We start from the raw sequence: 21,176 nt of genomic DNA on the forward strand, positions 1-21,176 counted from the left end.
AATATTAAATTTCAAAACAAATTTTCAATTTTTTTAGTTCGGTTTTCTATAAAAAGCGTGTTTTTCAGTTTTTTTACGCTACTATTTATTTAAGTGATACCCCTCACGTTTGTCTCATTTGCCCATCTGGGTACCACAACGGCGCCTATTTCTGCCGTGAAGCAGTAATGTGTAAGCATACATATTTATTTGTATCAATATTTATTGACGATACGGGATTTAAACGCACGCCTCTTCGTAGACTGTTGACTACGTTAGTAAGAGTGCTGGGACGTAACCTGAAAGGCGCGGGTTCCAATTCTCGCATCGTCCATAGATTTTGGTACAAATAAAGTGATGTATTTGTACTATGATGAAAACAAATTATTCATTACCTTTGGAATTAGTACCTTTTGGAAAACTTTTCGTGATAATTGCTTCTTAAATTAAAATTCTTAAATTAAAAGTTCTAAAATTAAGCAACAGCAGGTTATTGTTCGCTCAGCAAGTATATTATACGCTCAGCAAGTGTATTATACGCTCAGCAGGTATATCATATGCTCACCATGTGTTCGGTAATGCTCGCGTGATTCCTCTGCTATTGTAAGAATATTGCTTTTAGTAAATAACAGAGATCATATTCGGCGGTAATCTACTAATAAACTTTACTATCTTAAGATGACTCGTACTTCGTATGTCTTGTATCTTAAATGAAGTTTAAAAATTATTTCATTGTATCTCGTACATTTTAAGTATTTATTTAGAGAACATTCTAAAGAAACTATCGACTGGAATAATAAAACAGTAAACGGCGATGATCGATTATTCGTTATTATTAAGTCGCTTGTTCACTACACACACGATACAATGCAGACGATTTGTCTTCTGTTTGCTTGTTTACTAGACACGATTCTGCAATAATACTACAGGTGCCGTCTCTATTTGTGAGTCATAAACCACTAGTGACTCGAGTTGTCAACAAACCCACAGGTACCTAATTGTTTAATACCGCCACTAAACGCTCACTGCAAAATAGTCGCGACGAAGTAGCGGTATCAACAGCGTAGCGATATCGAAACGTAGCGGTATTGACGACGATAACTATCGACTACGTTGCTGTATGGACGACGTAGCAGTATCTTCAACGTAGCTGTATTGACTACATAGCTGTACCGACTTCGTAGCAGCATCGTATCCGTAGTGGTATATCGACAACATAGCGGTATCGACAAGCGGTATTCATGACTTATTTCCGCCTCCTACAAATAAGAAACGGACAATTTATGATTCACCCAGTAATATTTACTAAGCGACGTATTTGAAAACTGTTTCTATAAACACGGATTTGAGTGCAATAAGTATACGATTAGAAGTTTTATAGCTTTAGGCTTTAGTCAAACTTGGACAAGCATAAACGACTTTCTAGCGGTATTGACTTAGTAGTGGTATCGACGATGTTGTGCAATGATCAAAATGATCAAATACATCCACTGAAATATATTATGGAACTCTCAATCGTAGCCACAATTTAATGCGTCGCGTTGGGTTATCAACATATGGCCTTAGCTGACCAGCGTGCTCGCTCGTTCTCCTGTATAGAAATAGATCTATTGTTATGTTATAAATGATTCCAACCCTCGACAGATTGGTTCCCCGGGTGGCGGAAGCACGCCAGCCAGCCAAACGACGATGGCACTTCCGGTCAGGATTGTGTGGAGGTGCGGCGCGAGATGCCGCCCCGTCCGGCGCACCCCACCTTCATGTGGAACGACAGGAGCTGCAGGGAACACAACCATTACGTCTGCGAGAGACCAGCCACTAACGGTAAGTGTGATTTAAGTTTGGACTCCTTCCCTCAATGGTTCAATTTTTTTAGGCGAAATTTTTTATTCACATAAAACTATACACGTGCTATTAATAAACGCGAAGTAAAGTTATACTATTCTTACGAGTATGTATGACTACATAAAATGAACACTATCATTACGTTGAAGCGTTCCAAGAATACTGGCATCATTTCCGCGTTGCATAGCTAGGCGGATCCGTTTAAGATAGTACTTTGAATATACTCCGCGCCTCTGGGCCCCATGGGCCAACTGCGCAACCTTGAGACAGATGTTTTGTCTCATTTGCCCATCTGGGTACCACAACGGCGCCTATTTCTGCCGTGAAGCAGTAATGTGTAAGCATTAATGTGCTTCGGTCTGAAGGGTAACACTACTGGGCAAATGAGAACTTGACATCTTGTCTCAAGGTGACGAGCGCAGTTGTAGTGCCGCTCAGAATTTTTGGGTATTTCAAGAATCCTGAGCAGCACAAGAATCAATCACCATTAGCTGAACGTCCTGCTCGTCTCGACCCTTATTTTCATAAAATAAATTGTCGTGTTTGAATTTAACTGTATATGAAGAAGAAAGCTCTGTGAGTTAACATTGTAACTTTTCTCTATCATTGATTATGAAAACTTTGCTCCTAGAATAGTGTGAGGGGAAAATTATACATAAATATATTTCTTAAATCTATCAAACCACATCATTAATCTTATCCTAACAAGCGAAATTATAAATCCTGTCTAAGCAAACCAAAAGTCATTTATTCAAAAATTCAAAGCTGACACTTATGAATGTCAACGATGTGTGTTTTATACAAATTTTTAAAGAGAAGCAATTACAAGGAATAAATTGGTAAAAATTCATCGCAAGTGAATAAGCAGTATTAAAAAAGCATCCGTGGTAGTGCAGGTAGAGCTATTGTCTTTCGTAACAATGTGTTTTCAGATTTCGATTTCATATACAGTACATTTATTTAACGCTTTATAAGTCAGGCGACGCTTTTTTTTATTGAATAGGAGGACAAACGAGCGTACGGGTCACCTGGTGTTAAGTGATCACCGTCGCCCACATTCTTTTGCAACACCAGAGGAATCACAGGAGCGTTTTCGGTCTTAAAGGAAGTTGTACGCTCTTTAACTGCACCGCACAAGGAAGCTCATTCCACGTACTACGTGGAATAAAGCTCTGAAAACCGCACTGTGGAGGACCGCCACACATCCAGATGGTTGGGATGATAACCTAACTTGTGGCGTGTCGTGCGAAGGTGGAATTCGGTGGCAGAAATCAGGATAATCAGCTCTTCACAACACTCCCCGTGATAAATGCGGTAGAAGACACACAATGAAGCGACGTCTCTACGCAATGCCAAATGATCCAGCCGTTCACAGAGCACTGGGTCCCCGACAATTTGAACTGCCCTTGTTATTCCCCTGGAGTTACAAAAGAGTATGGCCCGCGCAGATCACATACAATCAGGTGACCCGTATAATTATTTGTAGTGCTAATCCATAAAAAATGGCAGCAAAAAAAAACAAGCACACATAACTTTTAACCGACTTCAAAAAGGTGGATGTTCTCAATTCGATTGGAATTTTTATGTATGTACACCGATTACGATGATATTGATGATCCGATTTACATGGTTCTTCTTTAGTTTGATGGGGAATGTTTACCTTTGGGTCCCATAAAAATTGACATAGTTTGGCCCAGTAGGTAGTACTGTTCATTTTGTGAATATATTTTTATTTACGCGGATGATATAATTATAGTTTTTGTACCGCTTTTTTAGGAGTTTACATTTAGGTTGATTTTTATAAAGTATTAACCCGTGTCCCGATAAGTGAGTGTTAGGCTATCTGTCATTCATAGCTAATAAACGTTCTCCCCGATATTTTACCCGCCTCACGACCCACCTACCAGCCCTTCGAAGATTTTTGAATTATCGAATCGAATTGACATATTAAGTGGATTAGAACCATCTTCATATCTGTTACAGTCCGTTGACTCTTTTCCACTGACACAAAAAACATCCATGTTATATATTTATCAATATAAATAAAATGATAGAGGATTGTATTCGTGTGCGCACCATGGAAGCACTATTGGATATATTTTAATTTTTATTACTTAGACACTTGGTCCTTCTCTGGAAAAAATAAATTGCAATATCTTCATTTAATACAAAATTAAAAAATGTTTAAGAAACAATAATTTTTATAAGTACTACGTGTTTAGTCATGTGTGTACGCGGGTGAAGTCGCGGGTATCAGCTAGTCTATATATATATAAGAGATTTCCACGTATATTTTTTTTATGGAATAGGAGGACAAACGAGCGTACGGGTCACCTGTTGTTAAGTGATCACCGCCGCCCACAATCTCTTGCAACACCAGAGGAATCTCAGGAGCGTTGCCGGACTTTAAGGAATGTGTACGCGCTTTTTTTGAATCGGGTTAAACAGCTCTTCGGAACACTCCCCGTGATAAATGCGGTAGAAGACACACAATGAAGCGACATCTCTACGCAACGCCAAGTGATCCAGCCGTTCACAGAGCACTGGGTCTCCGACAATTCGAGCTGCTCTACGTTGCACGCGATCACGTGGATCGAGCTGATACTGGGGTGCGCCAGACCAGAGATGGCAGCAATACTCCATGTGTGGCCGGACCTGCGTTTTTTAGAGCGCTAGAATGTGGGCCAGCTTGAAGTATTGCCATGCTCTATTAATGACGTTTTGAGAGGAGCGCCTTGTGCCATACACGATCAAAGGCCTTCGCTATATCCAGGCTAACTGCCAAGCCTTCCCCCTTGCTTTCAACAGCCACTAGTATAAAGCCACTCATTACGATATCTCTGGAACCATTAGAGCTAAAGACTTGAAATTTGGTAGTAATATACTTTTCACCGAGTAGAGGTCAGCTAAGAACGAATTTTTATTTTTTATTTAAGACGGATTTTACGAATTTCTACCCGCAAGAGTTTTTTTTTATTATGAACAGAACAACGTCTGTCGGGTCAGCTAGTATTATTATAAAGTATTAACCCGTGTCCCGATAAGTGGGTGTTAGCCTATCTGTCATTCATAGCTAACAAACCTTCTCCCGGATACTTTATTGTCTCACAAGAACGTTAAATAGTTTAAGTTTATTTATTAAATAGTTAATTAGAAGTTTCGAACAGCAATTTTCAAGAGTCAATTCCTTTTTTCGGTTTCCGTTTCTTGAGATCTTTTTTTACCACCTTTCGTAGGTCTACCCCTAGTTGCTTAAAAAATCTATTTGATAGTTTACCTGATGTTATCTAGAAGAATCCTACTGTAAGCAGGCATCGACTTAAGCCTTATCAATAGGTAGTATTTTACTAATATTAAAGGTGTACGGTACGCATAAGAGATATATTAAATTATTTTATACTTTTCAGTTTTTGAAATCAGTATTTTTGAAGGTAGATTTATTTTATATTAATGGTATTATGTAAAAACCTAAAAACAATTAATCGCCAAAACAACTTTCATAATACTTAATTCACGTGTAAACGTGAAATGTTTGTAGAAGATAGATGAGTTTTAGTTTATATTATGAGAGCTTCACCACAATCCCCAAACGTGAAGCGAGAGGGTGCCAAGAAGATTAAGTGCGAGACGGTTGTCTGGTAAATATATCTATTACATTTTTCTGAATTGTAATTCAGGAATTTAAGTCATACATATAGTTTTCCACTATGTTTAATTTCCTGCTATTACTTTAAACGTTTTATTTCACATAATATCACAATCAACAACCGTGGACACATTTGATTACGGTAGCTATTATTAAAGTACTAAATCTGTATTCTATTCTTTTCTATATATAGATATACTGAAAATGTTCTTTGTTTGAGGCTCTTTCACGCCTAAATCAATGATCGTATTGATATGAAACTACCACCATTCGATACAAAATGTATCCTAGATGATTTGTGGCTACTTATTTTTTTAATTCCAACGTGTCTTCCTTTACAATTCACCCAGCGAAGTGGGTGGGAACGGCTAATTTGTATTTATAATGAAAATGGTCTTTGTATGAGGCTCAATCACGCCTAAACCACTGATCGTATTGACATGAAACTACCACCATTCGATCACGGACGAGTAAAAAAAGAAGGACTCCGCGCCGTGATATTAGCAAGTGAAGCACCGTTATGCTAGTGTATGTGCGGTTACGGGGGATACTAGTTACACAAATTTTTCTTCCATAAATAATCATATATGCCCACAAATACTTATATAGTATCGTTTTTACACTTTTTTAAATATTTTATTGAGATGCAAACTGATCTGTCACAGACGATGACAATTCTCATAATGGCCGCCTTTCGGCCTGTAGTAATGTAAGTGTGTGCGTGGGACAACGTATTTACACGTTAATCGGCTTGTTTTGGTGCTACACTGTTATGTAAAGTGACACGGAGTCCTTATTTTTTTACTGGTCCGTGCTTTCGATGCGAAATTTGGTGGTTTATGGCTACTTATTTTTTGAATTCCAACGTTCCTTCATTAATTAATTACTTTTTAAAATTCAGCCAGCAGGCGGGAACGGCTGGTAGACTAATAAAAATAGAACTATAGCTTAACATATGGCACATAACGAGGGCGGCACTGAAAATTTCGGGAATCAAGGAAGTGACACAACATTACTATTTAAATATGTATTTATTGCTTTTCGAAGTATTCTCCGCGAAATTTGACACATTTTTTCATACGATGGAACCAATCACTGAAGAAACCATTCCATTCGGAAGTTGCGGTCTCCAAAATGGCCGTTTTGTAGGCGTCCACAGCTTCTTCAGGTGATGAAAATCTCTGACCACGCAATTTATTCTTTAGGGCTTAGGTCGGGGCTGTACGGCGGATGGTCTAATAATTATTTGTTTTCTTGCTCTAAAAACTCTTTTGTTCTGTGCGCAACTCGCATTGTTGTGATGGAGGATGATGCGGCGGTTGCAGTTCTCTTTACGGAGTTCAGAAACGACCTGTGGCAAACAAATGCTAGCGTACCATTCTGCATTAACCGTTCTTTGTCCCTCAAGAGGAATAGTCGCAACATGGCCGGTTTTGGAGACGAACGTGGCCACCATTTTTTTTTGCAACACTCCGTGTACGAACAATTTTTGTTGGCATTAACTCATTTTCGAACACCCAAACTCGTGACTGGTTTTTGTTTTGGGTTCGTACTCGTACTCGTATATCCAGGATTCGTCATCTGATACGATATTGTATACAGCATTTGAGGATCCTGCGTGGAATCTTTCGAGAGTTCTGACGCACCAAGTAACGCGAGCCGCTTTTTGCTCTTCACAGAACAAATGCGGTATCCATCGGGAAAACAACTTTTTTACACCAAATTGTTCACGCAAGATTATTTGTATTTGACTCATGCCAATGTCTAAAGTTGCCTGAATTTCGCGGTATGTCACATGTCGATCTTCCTCAATCAGGTTGCGCACAGCATCATTGTTTTCTTTGGTGACTGCAGTTTTTGGCGGACCTTGACGGGGTCTCATCGCTGAGCTTGACACGTCCACGTTGAAATTCAGCAAACCCGTGATAAATTGTGGTTTTGGATGGGACTTCATCACCAAATGCAGAAATCATCCGGTCAACATAGTGTTTTTGTGTTAAACCACTTCGAAAGTCATAATAAATCATCGCTCTAGAATTTTCTCGAGTTAATTCCATTTTCTCAACGACTAAACAAGTTTGACAAGACCTTGTGACAAGACCGAGAATCTTTTTTTTAAATAAATAAATGGTATTCGATTTTTAAAACCAATGAGTTTTCAATTTAAAAGATTTTAATATAACAGGAACAGTGGAAATATTCCATTCCCGATACTTTTAGTGCAGCCTATGTATGTGTTCACATGGTACTAAAAGCAAAATAATATTTTTTTAAATATTTGAATCGGTTTTTTTACGAACAAAATTGAAAATAAGAAATACAAATTCAAAAATAAAATAAAAAAATCATGTCCACACATTTGTAAATATATATTTAGAAATACGTGTATTCTAGAAGTAGTGCGAAAAAGAAGTAATTGTTAGGGAGAAGCATAAGAATATAAATAAAGGTAATTTATGTATAGAAAGAGTATGTAATAAATAACTAATAGTAATAATGAGCCCTACACGGCTCGGAGACATGACTCTATTGGATGTATTAGTACCTACTAATAGATTACGGTCATACTATCAAGATGCTTGCCACTGTGAAGAGCAATATCATTTGATTTAAGTTAAGTTTGTTTTGCTCTCCACTTGCACCAAACTACTTGTAATTTTAAATTTAAATTGAACTGAAAATGAGCCACTTTAACACACTTCATGATAAAAATAATTTAAAGCTATAATTTCCCGCTTTCTAACAATAATTTGGAACTAATAACTGATTAGTGTACAAAAATTATTACTATATGATACTACCTGATGCTCACGACTTCGTTTGCGTAGATAATAGTTATTTGTTCAACAAGTGAGCAATGTTATTTTTCCTGCTGACATTAAATGACGAATTTAATTATAATATAGACTACTGAGGTAGTGAGTGATTTATAGACACGAGACAAAAAAATGCTCTCGTGTGAAACATACAACTTTTCACCTCGACTAGCGAGAAAACTGTTAAGTTATAATAAGAGAAACAATTAAAATAACTTTTAACAATGTTTATTATAAATATCATTACTAGAATTTATTATAAATATTAAGTCTTTGAAAAGGCAATAGTAAAATTTATAAATCTAAATTTCGATATAAAATTCGATTCTTTTAAAAGTAACATAAATTTTTGTGACAGTGAGATACGTTAGGCTAAAATGAGTTTCGGAACGCACCGGATCGCATTTATTTTTTTAACGCGGAGTTATTCCCGGATTTCCCGGTTTTCACGTAGCAATAGCGCCCTTCGTGCTGGAGATGTGAAAAGGGTTTTTAAAAATAATAAGCAAGTTTGAAATTGAAGACTTACGATAAGAATGACGAATCTCATGTCCTATTCCAGTTCCGGTTCCCATTTAAGCTCCCGTTCCCAACATTTTATATGAATATTATTTCGAGGAAGATTCCTATGGCAAACTAAACATACATTAGTGTAGTTTTATTTTCCCGGGATAAAATGAAGCATAATATGTCCTTTCCCAAGCTATTCTATCGCTGTACCAAATTTCATGAACATAGGTTCAGTAGCTCTCGCGTAAAAAATTACAAACAAACTTACATTCACATTTATAATATTAGCAGGGATTATACGTAGCCTACACCTGTTATAATTAATAGTTATATTAAAAGGTTCTCTCAAAGCTGAACGGTTAGATTAATAAATCTCGGTTAAGCGGCAGGAAACTTTAGCGACATTAATTGATCAGCTTAGAATCTGATACTAAAGCGGATACAGCGATAAATCATTCCAACATTTATTTACCCGTTAAGTTAATCCGTTCTTAAGCCGCTATTGGAAGTATAATGAAGCCGTTGTTAGTCGCTTCAATCTATACACATACTAAAAGTAATAAACAGCTAATATAAAGTTTAATAGTAGTGTATTTCAGAATAGGATTAAAAGGTGTTTCAATTTTATATATTCGGTTAAATGCATTTTTTAAACACAAACAGGTTTGCTATAACTTACCTACTGCTTGTTGTAACGCCCTACGATTTTAGCATTTGCTACGCCGCGTAGCACGCTACGAATTATATTATTGATACAATGTTGGAGGTTCGGATATTGAATAATAAATCTGACTGCGATTATAATCTCCTTTATATTGTGCAAGTACTTATAAAATTATTGAAGGAATGACTGTGTGCTTAGGTGTATAAAGGTATTACACACACTACATGGCGTAGTGAGATTGTTTACGGCATGCGTCTACCTATTAAAAGTATAATAAACCACCATAAACTTTTCTCAGTTGACTTTTCTAGGCGTTTCCATAAAAATTGTAATAGATTAGCATTTCGACTTTTTTTGCTATTTTAATAGAGCTTAGCGTAACAATAAATATCTTATTTCTACCAATAACATAGGCTTTATTAGCTGTTGCAGCTATTAATTTGATCACAGGCCCTTCTTTTAAATTGTGACGTAATCTGAACATCAAAATGTAGGTTCTTCACCTTTAAACTTTACTGGCACGGGATAAGAACAACAATAATAAAACTACTCGGTTTGAGTACATCTACGCAGTAAAATAGTCGTTAACTGCGGATCTCTGCGAAAGTTGACGCTGTTTACATACGAAATAGCTAACGACATAACTCATGTGTTTGTGTTGGCTTTTTTGGTGACTGTTTATGTAAGCTACGGTCAGTTTAATATTTAAAATGCAAATACAGTTAACAAATCCCTAAATGTTGATTTAAAAGGGTGGCAATTAGTTTCTTGCCACTTCTCACTAAAACTCTAAATTTTCCAAAGTGGTGTTATATGGTAATATAAATAAATTGTTACATCCATATGTAATTTGCTTATCCTATACGAATAAAGTAATATAGTTTAATTAATTTTAACTAATTTTTTACACTTTTAAAGGTCAAAGAATCAAAAAATCAAATTTACACTTTGAATTTATCGTCGTTAAGAAAAGCCCAAGAAATGCCTGTCACGAAGAAGACTGTTTTTAAAATTTTAATGAAACTTCTATATCAAAAGTATTGCTAAAGGTTCAAAGATTTTTTTTTTTTTCAATAATATCGATCTTTTTATTTCCAGTATTAATTCAATTAGAGCCCATTTGGTTAATTTTTTTTTACAGTGGTTAACAAATTAACATTAGGCGTGATATAACTCCTTTTTTACCTTGCTTTCAATTGGCGATGCGAGTGCGAGAAGTTTTATTTAAGAATTTTAATATATAGTTGTTTGTTTAATAAGGGGAGTGTTCCGAAGAGCTGTTTAACTTGATTCCTGCCGCCGAATTCCACCTTCGCACGACACGCCACAAGTTAGGATATCATCCCCACCATCTGGATGTGTGGCGGTCCTCCACAGTGCGGTTTTCAAGGAGCTTTCTTCCACGTACCACAAAGCTGTGTAATGATCTTCCTTGTGCGGTGTTTCCGGGATGATACGACGTGGGTACCTCCCAAAAATTGCGTATACCTTCCATAAAGGCCGGCAACGCTCCTGTGATTCCTCTGGTGTTGCAAGAGATTGTGGGCGGCGGTTATCACTTGAGAACAGGTGACCCGTACGCCCGTTTGTCCTCCTATTCCATAAAAAAAAATATGTTAGATTTAATATATTAATAACATTATACTTGTTTCATATCTACATGTCGAAGCCTTTTATTAGCTTGAATGAATTAGCTGTCGGCTTTCTCTAAAAATATTTAAAATATGTGTGGATTAATTAATTTATTAATTTATTTAGATAGTTACACCAACAACACATCATTATGTATATATAATTAAAATTTTAGCAAGTACACAAGGGATAGTATAATATGACATGTCTTTACAGGTGTAAACAACATTTACAATAGTCTAATCTTACAGTAGGACATGCCAGTAAATATTACAAGAAGCCATTTAATCAGGACCAGAAAGTTAAAAAAAAAGTAAAACCGTCAATCGAAATAACAACAAAAATGTATTAGAAAATTATATCACATAATATCAATGGATATTAACGAAAAGATTACCTCGATGATCTTTTGATTTATAAAGAGGTTCCTCGGGGCTTGAGTCAGACCCCTACTTGACCGGTATAGTAATGAATGTGTGTTGAAGGAATCGAGACAGGCTTTGAAGGAAGACAAGAAAAGCCCATTAATTTCGGTCACGTTTTGAACGAAGTCACTTAACTTTTGTACTTGACTTACTCGACTTCAAAGTGTCTGGGCCATATATTGTTCTGGCCATTCATATAATTTTGGTGAACGTCAGGAATATCATAATTAAATTATATTAACTGACTAAAGTGGGTTAAATTTAGATAGGTTGTCTTTTGCGTTGTTATTTGTAAAGATAATTGAAAACCCCATTACGAGAAAAACGCAATATTAAATTACATTTAGAAACACTCCTTTACAATGCAAAACAATCGTCCATACTCGCTAGACAGTGCCCCAACCTACCATTTTTCCCGCAATTTAGAGATTTGTATACCAAAAATTGTCTTGCCATATGTATTCAAACATATAGTAAACATCCCGATGCTATTAAAATGTTGAATATCTCCTCCCTTCCCTCCCTTTAAAATACAACTTTATACACGGCAATTTTTAACAATTTCTATGTTCTAGTTCTATGTATGTTTTTTTTTATAGTCTTGTGTTTAACTTTGACTACCTATTGTATATTTTGTGAAGATGTTAATACGATGTAACCATGAAAAAGGTACTTGTAATGTTTAAATTTTATTATTATATAATGACGTGGATCTTATGAAATTTGCATGCCGTTTTTAGCTAATGTGTTGATTCCTATTCTAGTTTTTGTTAACTTTTATACACAGATTTATATGCAAATAAAACATAATTATTATTATAATTTTTCCATGGCAAAGAAAATATCAAAGCAATACACAATTCCTTCACAGAGATTCTTGAGTCCAGGTCCCAAATAGTATACGGCAATGATATAAACGCGAGAATTATATTTATTAAAAAGGTTTTATTTTTCGAAACGGCGCGGCGTATCATATCAGAACCATGGCAACGGCATGTAACCTCTGCGTTAGTTCCCTGAGAGGCAGTCGTTATTGTAATTATGTGTACTTATTATTATATATTATATTTAATATAATATAACATCGATACATCGATTAATTTAAAATTTAATTGTGATTAAAAATATATAAATCGTTTAAATTAATTCAAAAAATTCCATTGAATTTGTAACGGTATAAAACGAACTCGTTACGTATACTTGAAAAATATTTTCACTTTTGAGTATTTTTCAGTTTACTTTTAATCTTAAGTTAGAATTTCACGGAATTTACAGCTTTATATTCATAGTATTATAATCACCCTTTGATTCAAGACATTTCATCACGTACGAAGGATTTTGAGCCTTTTCTCATAAAAAATCTGAGAGTCTATTAAAGGCATTTTCACGTTCCTCGGACAGATGCTTCACATTACAATGCGCGCCACGTACAAATGCACCGCGCGTGTCTCCGGACACGTGACAACCATCAGTGAACCCTGTGGGACACGTTCACCGTTAAGTTTCCAATTTCGCACTCAAGGCACATCCATTGACACAACCAATTTACTTTTAAAAACATTGTAGTTCCTTCAGCCAGAGTTACAGCACACCCCAGATACGATGCATATAAAATTTTACGTAGATTAAAAAGGGCTTTACTTATTTAATGTTTTATAGATCTACATAGGTATAAAATGCACATAAAGATCGTGCCGTGAAACGAGGGTGGCCACACAATGCAGAATGTGTAGGACTGCTGGTGAAGGCTCCTATTCAAAAGGCATGACAGGAAGTCGTTATACTATGGATTTCACTAGCCACGTGTCTCCACCGTGTACGGTTACCATACTTTCATGACGAATGTTTACTTTTGAACCGAGATATCTTATTGTGATAAAAATCTCACTAGTTTTTTTTAATTTTATCGTTCTTAATTTTAGTTAAATAATATATACCGTAAAAAAGTACAAACACCTTGGTCACTTAACAACAGGTACTTATTCTATGATTAATCATACAATAAGTACATAGAGTAAGTAGTTTTTAAAAAACACAGCATAAACAGTTTTTTTTAATAATTTTTATATACACTTCCATTTTTATGATAGAATTCCTAATATTTTATAAAAGATACATATTGATCGTATTGGTTTTTTAACAACAAATAAATGAGTGTATAGAAGAAATAATAAGTGTGTTACATTTCATTTTCATTTGCTTCAACGGATCAGCCTAGCTATCGAACGTGGAAATGCTGCTAGTATTCTTAGTTCATTTCCCCGTAATTATTGTTCCGATTTTATGTAAACATAGTATTTAAAAAATTATCATAGTTATAAGATTTGTTTTAGGAGTAATTATAATATCATTTTTTTTTCATAGTTCTCTTTAACGTTCGTATAAGTTATATTTTAAATTCGAATCCAACTAACATTTTTATCACAATCTATGACAAAATATACAGATACGTCTCGAAATACTTTCAGGTGCGTGTTTTCGGTCTGAGATCAGTGAAATTTTGTTTTGCTGACGAGACGAGAAAGATATTTACCCGATAGTAAATGATACGATATGCCTATTCACAATACTTGCACCATTACTGCTTCACGGCAGTGAGAGTCGGCGCTCTAGTATCCAGGATACGAGCTGCTATCCTGTGCAAAACAAACGATTATGCTTGAAGCCACAAGACTGAAGTTAAACAAAATATTAATTTAAAAAATGTATAAGAACGCAGTAATCAAGAAATAACCGTTTGCATTACGATAGCGTTCGTAACGCTCTCGTCACACATTCACCAGCTTACTCCCCAAGTCGAGGAATACCCGTTCGCGTAACTCTAGCATTTGTTCGTAATGTTCTCGTTACGCATTCACCAGCTGACTCCCCAAGTCAAGCGTGCGTAAAAAAGTTTTACTTCAAAAACGTCCCACAATATCCACAATTACTTGAAACCGTGGTCACCCTATTCGTCACGTAGTCGACCTAGTTCCAGCCACAGACAGAGCTTATCGTGCAGAACGTATTGTCGTCTATGTTACTTCTTATAGCGGAAGTGATTACATTCATACAAGGCGCACGGCAATAGTTGACACTACAATACAATGAATATTGTAACCTGTAAGCGTATCAATGCAGTAACATTAAATCAAATTTTGAAGTTATTAAATTTCATACATAGTTACGTTAGTTTGCACCGAGGACTACCTCAGTGCAAACTAACGTAACTTAGTTAAGCTCGGATGAGAATATTACGTGGTCATCTTTTAAACGAGGCTAGAAAACTAAAATATCATTTAACTGTATAAAACATTGAGCTAGTTTACATCTTGGATTGCATTTTACTAGCTACCAGTGTAGAGAATATAGTAAGAAAATTGCGATGCCGCTCAGAATCAGGACGATTTGCTCATCTCGTCATTTTTTCTCATAAAAATACCGAACTAATACCTTTTACTTATACCGATAAATATATGGAGAGGATGAGTCAAACATTAAGAAGTGAAGTATCAAATATCACTTCGGAACACTCCCTGTCACAGATTGTAAAGAAGCCGTACAGTAAATCGACATTTCAAACAACACCAGAATATCGAGCCTATTTGAGTTACTTCTATATTACTGTCGAAAAGAGGCTATAAGTTCTGTGTAAATTCGTACACAATCTATATATTCAATAGTTCAGGCATACCCGTATTTTGAACGCATTCACAATTTTTCATATATGTTAATCCCCAAAAAGTCCACCTGGACTTTACTCCACAGTGCAGTTTTCATGGAACTCCTTCTCCTTCTTCCAAGTACTACTAAGCTGAAGAATGGGCTTCCTTGTGTTGGTGAGCCGACATGGGTATATTTACATATAGCACGTACACCTTCCTTAAAGGCCGGCTACGCTCTTGGGATTCCTCTGGTTTTACAAGTGAGTATGGGCTGCGCTAGTCAGGTACTATCAGGTAATCTGTAGGTATGCTCGTTAGTCCACCTTTGCCATCAAAAAATATATGGGTGGCTAAAAAATCACGCAAAGGCTCGAGCACGTCCGCAAAAACCAGTCGAGTACCAGTTCAACGAAATATTCCATACTTTAGAAACTCTACTTGACTTCTTCTCTTTTTTAACTTGCATGGTGGCCATCTTGTAATCCACCTTCTTAGTTTTATATTGTTGTTCAACGAAGTATTCCATACTTTAGATACTCTAGTTGACTTCTTTTCTTTTTTAACTTGCATGGTGGCCATCTTGTAATCCGCCATCTTACTTTTATATTGTTGTTCAACAAAGTATTCCATACTTTAGATACTCTAGTTGACTTCTTTTCTTTTTTAACTTGCATGGTGGCCATCTTGTAATCCGCCATCTTGGTTTTATGTTATTTGTTTTTATAGCGGCTATATTAATATATACTTTATCAAAGTTTCAGTTTTGTAGCTTATTATTTGTGAGATCAAACATCAAAAACTACACATTCGAAAATTAGGACCTCGTAGCTCAGAAGGCACGTTTTTTTAAATAAAATTTTGCCATTATTTAATATCGTAAAATAAAATTTATTATTAAATTGTCTCTAAAAAGTGGCTCTATTCCCAATCTGTGGTCATTAGTTACCACAAAGACGTTTTTTAATAATAATTATTATGAATTTCGTAACACATTTGTTTTGTACATTTTTTGGGATCATGTTATAAAAGCATATACAACTTACTAACTCGACTAAAGCTAGAAGTAGGCAAGTTTACGTTTGTTCCTTTAGCAGGAAATCCTTAAGGTATTTCTGAATGGAATGTATGAAACAGAATAATCGTTCATTCGCATTATCAAGAAGGAAAAAAGTTTCATTTGAACATGTGAGACAAACACGTGTTATTTCAGTCGAGACAATACATTAGTATCAATTCCAGATGTGGCACTCAACACTCATCGAGACAATGGGAAACAGTCGTTACTTCAATTAGAGTCTTCATAGATGACTCATCGACAGGTTCAATAAAATGTTTTCATTACTCGTCTCGTTATGTTGAGTGGAGCATTCACTTTACGATCGGTTTTATGTGTTTATTACGGAGACAGGTGATCGTGCGAATCGAGGAGGTAACGGTTCATGGTTTTTAGTAATAAAGTCATAAGTGCAGTGCGTTAGTTTTAAAACATGCCTTCTCTATATTATTAGTTAAAACACTATCTTTTTAGACTCTTAAATGAAATGAAATGAAATAAAATAAATTGAAATGAATTTATTTTGGAAGAAAAACTGAGACATTCACAGAAAAAACTTAATGAAAATAAAATATAATTAATACAAAAGAAAAAAAAGCAATCGGTACTAAATATGGCAGTGGTCTTCCAGAACTGGAGTCCACTCAGTTATAGTTGTGTTAATACATAATGAGCACAACACTGATTTTCAGTGTCCCCATTGTCTGACGTTTGGAGCTGAACTGACATATTCCAAGGCAAAATACAATTTATTGTGCTATCACAAAATAATAAATAATAAATGATGGCATAATTTAAATATTCGTGATAACCCATATCTAATAACCCGAATAAAGCAATATGCAACCAATATCTAATAAAGCATGTATACTTTTCTAAAAGCGTTCTTATGATTCATCTGGTGATGTAGCAGAATTTAGGCAGCGGTGATCACTTAATGCGAACTTTTAACGTGTCGCTTATCCAAAAAAAAGCATTAAATAGTTTTATGATATCTTAACATATATAAATTACGTGACACGTTGTTTGTCCGCGATGGACTCCTAAACTAATGAACGGATTTAAATGGGGATTACTTCATGGAGTGCAGCTTAGTCACTTGAGAGATAGGATAGTTTTTATTACGATTTGGGACGCATAATTAGTTTTATTTCCAATAATTGTTTTGTATGGACATATTTTCTGTGAGAGAATTTATTGAGGCACGGTTTGACAGTTCCGCTGTGAAACAATTTCATTATAACAACAGGGAGCATTTAGGAAATATTATTGGCAAATTCCTATGAAAAAGTTTTTTTTGGCAACTTCTGTAGAGTTAGCTAGTAAATTAAATTTCACCCATATTTATGTTTTAATATAATATTATTTCATAGTCCACATGCTACATGTTCGGTTATACTACGAAAACTACTGAACCCATCGTAATAATACTTATACCATAAGATGCAGCGTGTTTCGGAAGAGGTTTAAATATATGATATGTTGGTGGTTACTTATCCGGAATCTATTTTTTGTTAACTTACAAATATACTTAATTTATATGATAAAACAAAGTTTGCTGGGTTGGCACTTGTACCTTTATAAATATGCAAGCAATTCAGCCAATCAACGGAGATAAGCGGGCGCGGGTAGTGAACGCTCATTGCTATGGTAATTGGTCGGCCAATAATTGCAACATGTAAACAATCGCACAGATTTGTGCACGTAGTGTACGTGGTTAGATATTTATTCATGACGTTAGTGGGGTCAAGGGCAACGAGGCTGCAAGTCATATGGCTAGAAGGAGTTCTCAGACACAGCTGGTTGGACCAGAACCTTTCCTGCCTCTGCCACTTAGTTGGGCCAGGAACCACATATATGAAAAGATTAACTCACTCCACCAATAAAACTGTAATACCTGGAGGAGTGCAGACAAGCCAAATTAGCTTTATTTATTTATTTGAAGAAGGTGGCTGTTTGACTAGTCCTGGTGAGTCCTAGTTATTACTAGGACATCCATCCACAATTTAACTATTGTGTTCGCCACTCATACTTATTATTACTTATCATTAGCCCTGCCGCCTTTACGAACCCCAGAATCTTCTTTTTTTATGAAAATGACGAGCAGGACGTTCAGCTGATGGTAATTGATGCACCCTGCCCATTGCAATGCAGTGCCGCTCAGGATTCTTGAAAAACCCTAAAAATTCTGTGCGGCACTACAACTGCGCTCGTCACCTGAGACATAAGATGTTAAGTCTCATTTGCCCAGTAATTTCACTAGCTACGGTGCCCTTCAGACCGAAACACAGTAATGCTTACACATTACTGCTACACGACAGAAATAGGCGCCATTGTGGTACCCATAATCAAGCCGGCATCCTGTACAAAGGAGCCTCCCACTGGTAAAACTTGTAATCTTCTTGAAGTAAGTAAGTAAGAAAGTAGCTTTACCCTGTGCCGGCTTGCGTTTTACAAGGGCAATGTTACATAGTCAATGTCGACTTAGATTAATACTATGCGCAGCTCAGGCCACGGTAAATATAAATGTCAGAGACAGCCCCCTATGCGGAGGCTGTCTAGGGACAGAAAAAATAGCCGCCCTTATTATCCTGGAGTGCAGGGAGATCACCAGGCACTCTTTGGGAAGTCTTCGGCAATGTTAAGAAGTAGTCTCTGCCTCGCACGCAAAATATCTGCATATGACATCGAGCTGCAGAGGCTGATCGTGAGAAGAAGATTCATAACATTTATATAATTATGGATTTCTGCTGAATAACGCCTCACACTCACTATATTTTGATGCATTTTTGATGATGATTTATAATGGTTTTTACTAACTCTACGTTCCTCAATAATACTTTATTCACTCTTATTATATATTATAGTTAAAAAATTCAAAATGTCGTATATGTTATAATATAAAGTTAACAACCTACTTTGAATAGAGAAACAAAGCAGAATCGCAATGTATATAAACGGCTTTGAACTTTAAGATATGATACGCGGCTCTGATGTTACGAGCGTTTTACAGCGCTTTTATGATTATAACCATCCTTTAACGAACGAGTAATGTTATTATCAACATTGTTGTATGAAACAGGAAACAGACCATGTTAAGTTACATTCGTTTTATAAGGAAAAATATTCAAAAATTTGAATGTTATTAATAATTTATTCGCTTATGAATTTCGGCGACCTGAAAATCGTTATTATTTTGCTTAAATAAATTTCTTTCTTGACTCTAATACGACAAACAAAGACGAGCTTACTGAATTTTCAAATACTGTAAAACTACACTATTGATTATTCCAATTCTAATATTTTTATTCAAAATAGGATATGATATCACTTATTGAAAGTCAAAAACTGCAACCCATTCCAAAAAGTATGCCTCAGACTTGATAAGAACGGGCACAAGAAACTCAGCGGGCTTCTTTTTCTACATAAATAATATTGTTACAAAGTTATATCGAACTTATTATTTAATAGCCTGATTCCCAATCTGTGGTATCATTAAGAAAGTCTTTTATGTTATAGTATCCTGTAAACCACACAAACGTTTTTTAACAAATCTTTTCAAATAATTTCGTAATACATTTGTTTTGAACATTTTCGGGGATCTTATTGTAAAACAAAAATCGCCTCACTGGATCACAACTAACTTAGATAATTTATACGTCTAGATAGTCTCTTGATGTTAAGCAACCGACAAAAACAGGCCAGAATTATTAGTTTAGTGTGCGTGACAAGCTACCTCTTACATTCGCGATTTGTATGACACTTTATGTTAGTGTGCGTGAATTGCTCAAAATAGAAGTCATCTAGACGTATAAATGAACTGAGACAATTATATTCAGTATAGTGTATATCGAGTCATGAACTCAACGTCAGTTGTACGTCATCTAACTGTCAAACACAACCGTCATTCTAATTCTACTTCTTGCACAAAAGAAAATACCATTTTAATTCTGTTAATACAGTCCAAATATAAATTTTGGGAAGATATCCAGATATATTTGTAAGATATAAATATATTTCTAATATCTTTTTATAACTCAAAACTCGTTATACGCCTTCCTAAAATATCTATATTGAGGTCATATGAACGATAAGAGAGAATGAAATCCAAAGAGCAAAATTGTCCTCAAACAAAGTCGTTCCACTGTATGCAATTGAACGTATCCCGTATTACAGTAACGAGTCAATTTAAGCAAACCGCGAACTGAATACAAAGTGAACTGATCTGGTTCAATGTATTTCATACCGCATCGAGCCGCCGCAAGATAACTCGCTCACAATTCTTGTCTTAATCAGCCCTGTTTCATAATGCAATTAACGTACGAAATCTTACCGACCACACTTAAATAGTTGGTGATTTAAAGTTATTCTTTTGGTGGGTTTGGAAAAGAAATCAGGGTGAATTTGTAACCAGGTTTTTCTATTTATTTTTAGTCAAAACCACATGAGCACTTTTTGACTGTGGAATCTAAATCACACACTAAATCACTTATGTTCGCCTGTTGTCTCGGAAAAAATTCGACAGCAGCGCCCTCGAGCAGGATCCTTCTTCACCACGACAATGCTTCAGCGCATTCCGCAAAACGGTCTGTTGAATATTTAACTATGGCAGGTGTCGAGATAATGAGTCATCCGTCATACAGTCCTGACCTGGCACCCTGCGACTTTTATTTATTCCCAAGAACAATTCGATAAAGTTCGAGGTATTCGCTTTATGAGCCCTGAAGATGGGGTGAAAGCGTACGATGTCATAGAAGAGACCCCTAAAGAATAATGGGCCCACTGCTTATCTCAGTGGTTCCATTGAATGCGACGATGTGTAGAGAGGAAGGGAGATTACTTCGAAAAACTATAAAAGTATTGGCAACTTTCTACATTATGCAGTTTTTCATTTTCTAAACATTTTCAGTGTTACCTAGTCGGAGAGGAGAGTCTTCACTAATAAACCAAATAATAAAACT

The 21,176-nt window shown here is 35.7% G+C and overlaps 1 protein-coding gene across 1 annotated transcript in view; it reads left to right on the forward strand.

The window, feature by feature from the left end:
* LOC126965168 (uncharacterized) overlaps positions 1-21,176 on the forward strand; it is a 320,537-nt gene that overhangs the window by 231,413 nt on the left and 67,948 nt on the right. The window contains exon 7 of the mRNA XM_050808616.1: positions 1,624-1,803. Within this exon, the coding sequence (XP_050664573.1) occupies positions 1,624-1,803 (180 nt within the window). The remainder of the gene's footprint in view (positions 1-1,623; positions 1,804-21,176) is intronic.

This window comes from Leptidea sinapis, chromosome 1 (genome assembly GCF_905404315.1).
Source record: "Leptidea sinapis chromosome 1, ilLepSina1.1, whole genome shotgun sequence".
In the NCBI taxonomy this organism is placed as follows: Eukaryota; Metazoa; Arthropoda; class Insecta; order Lepidoptera; family Pieridae; genus Leptidea; species Leptidea sinapis.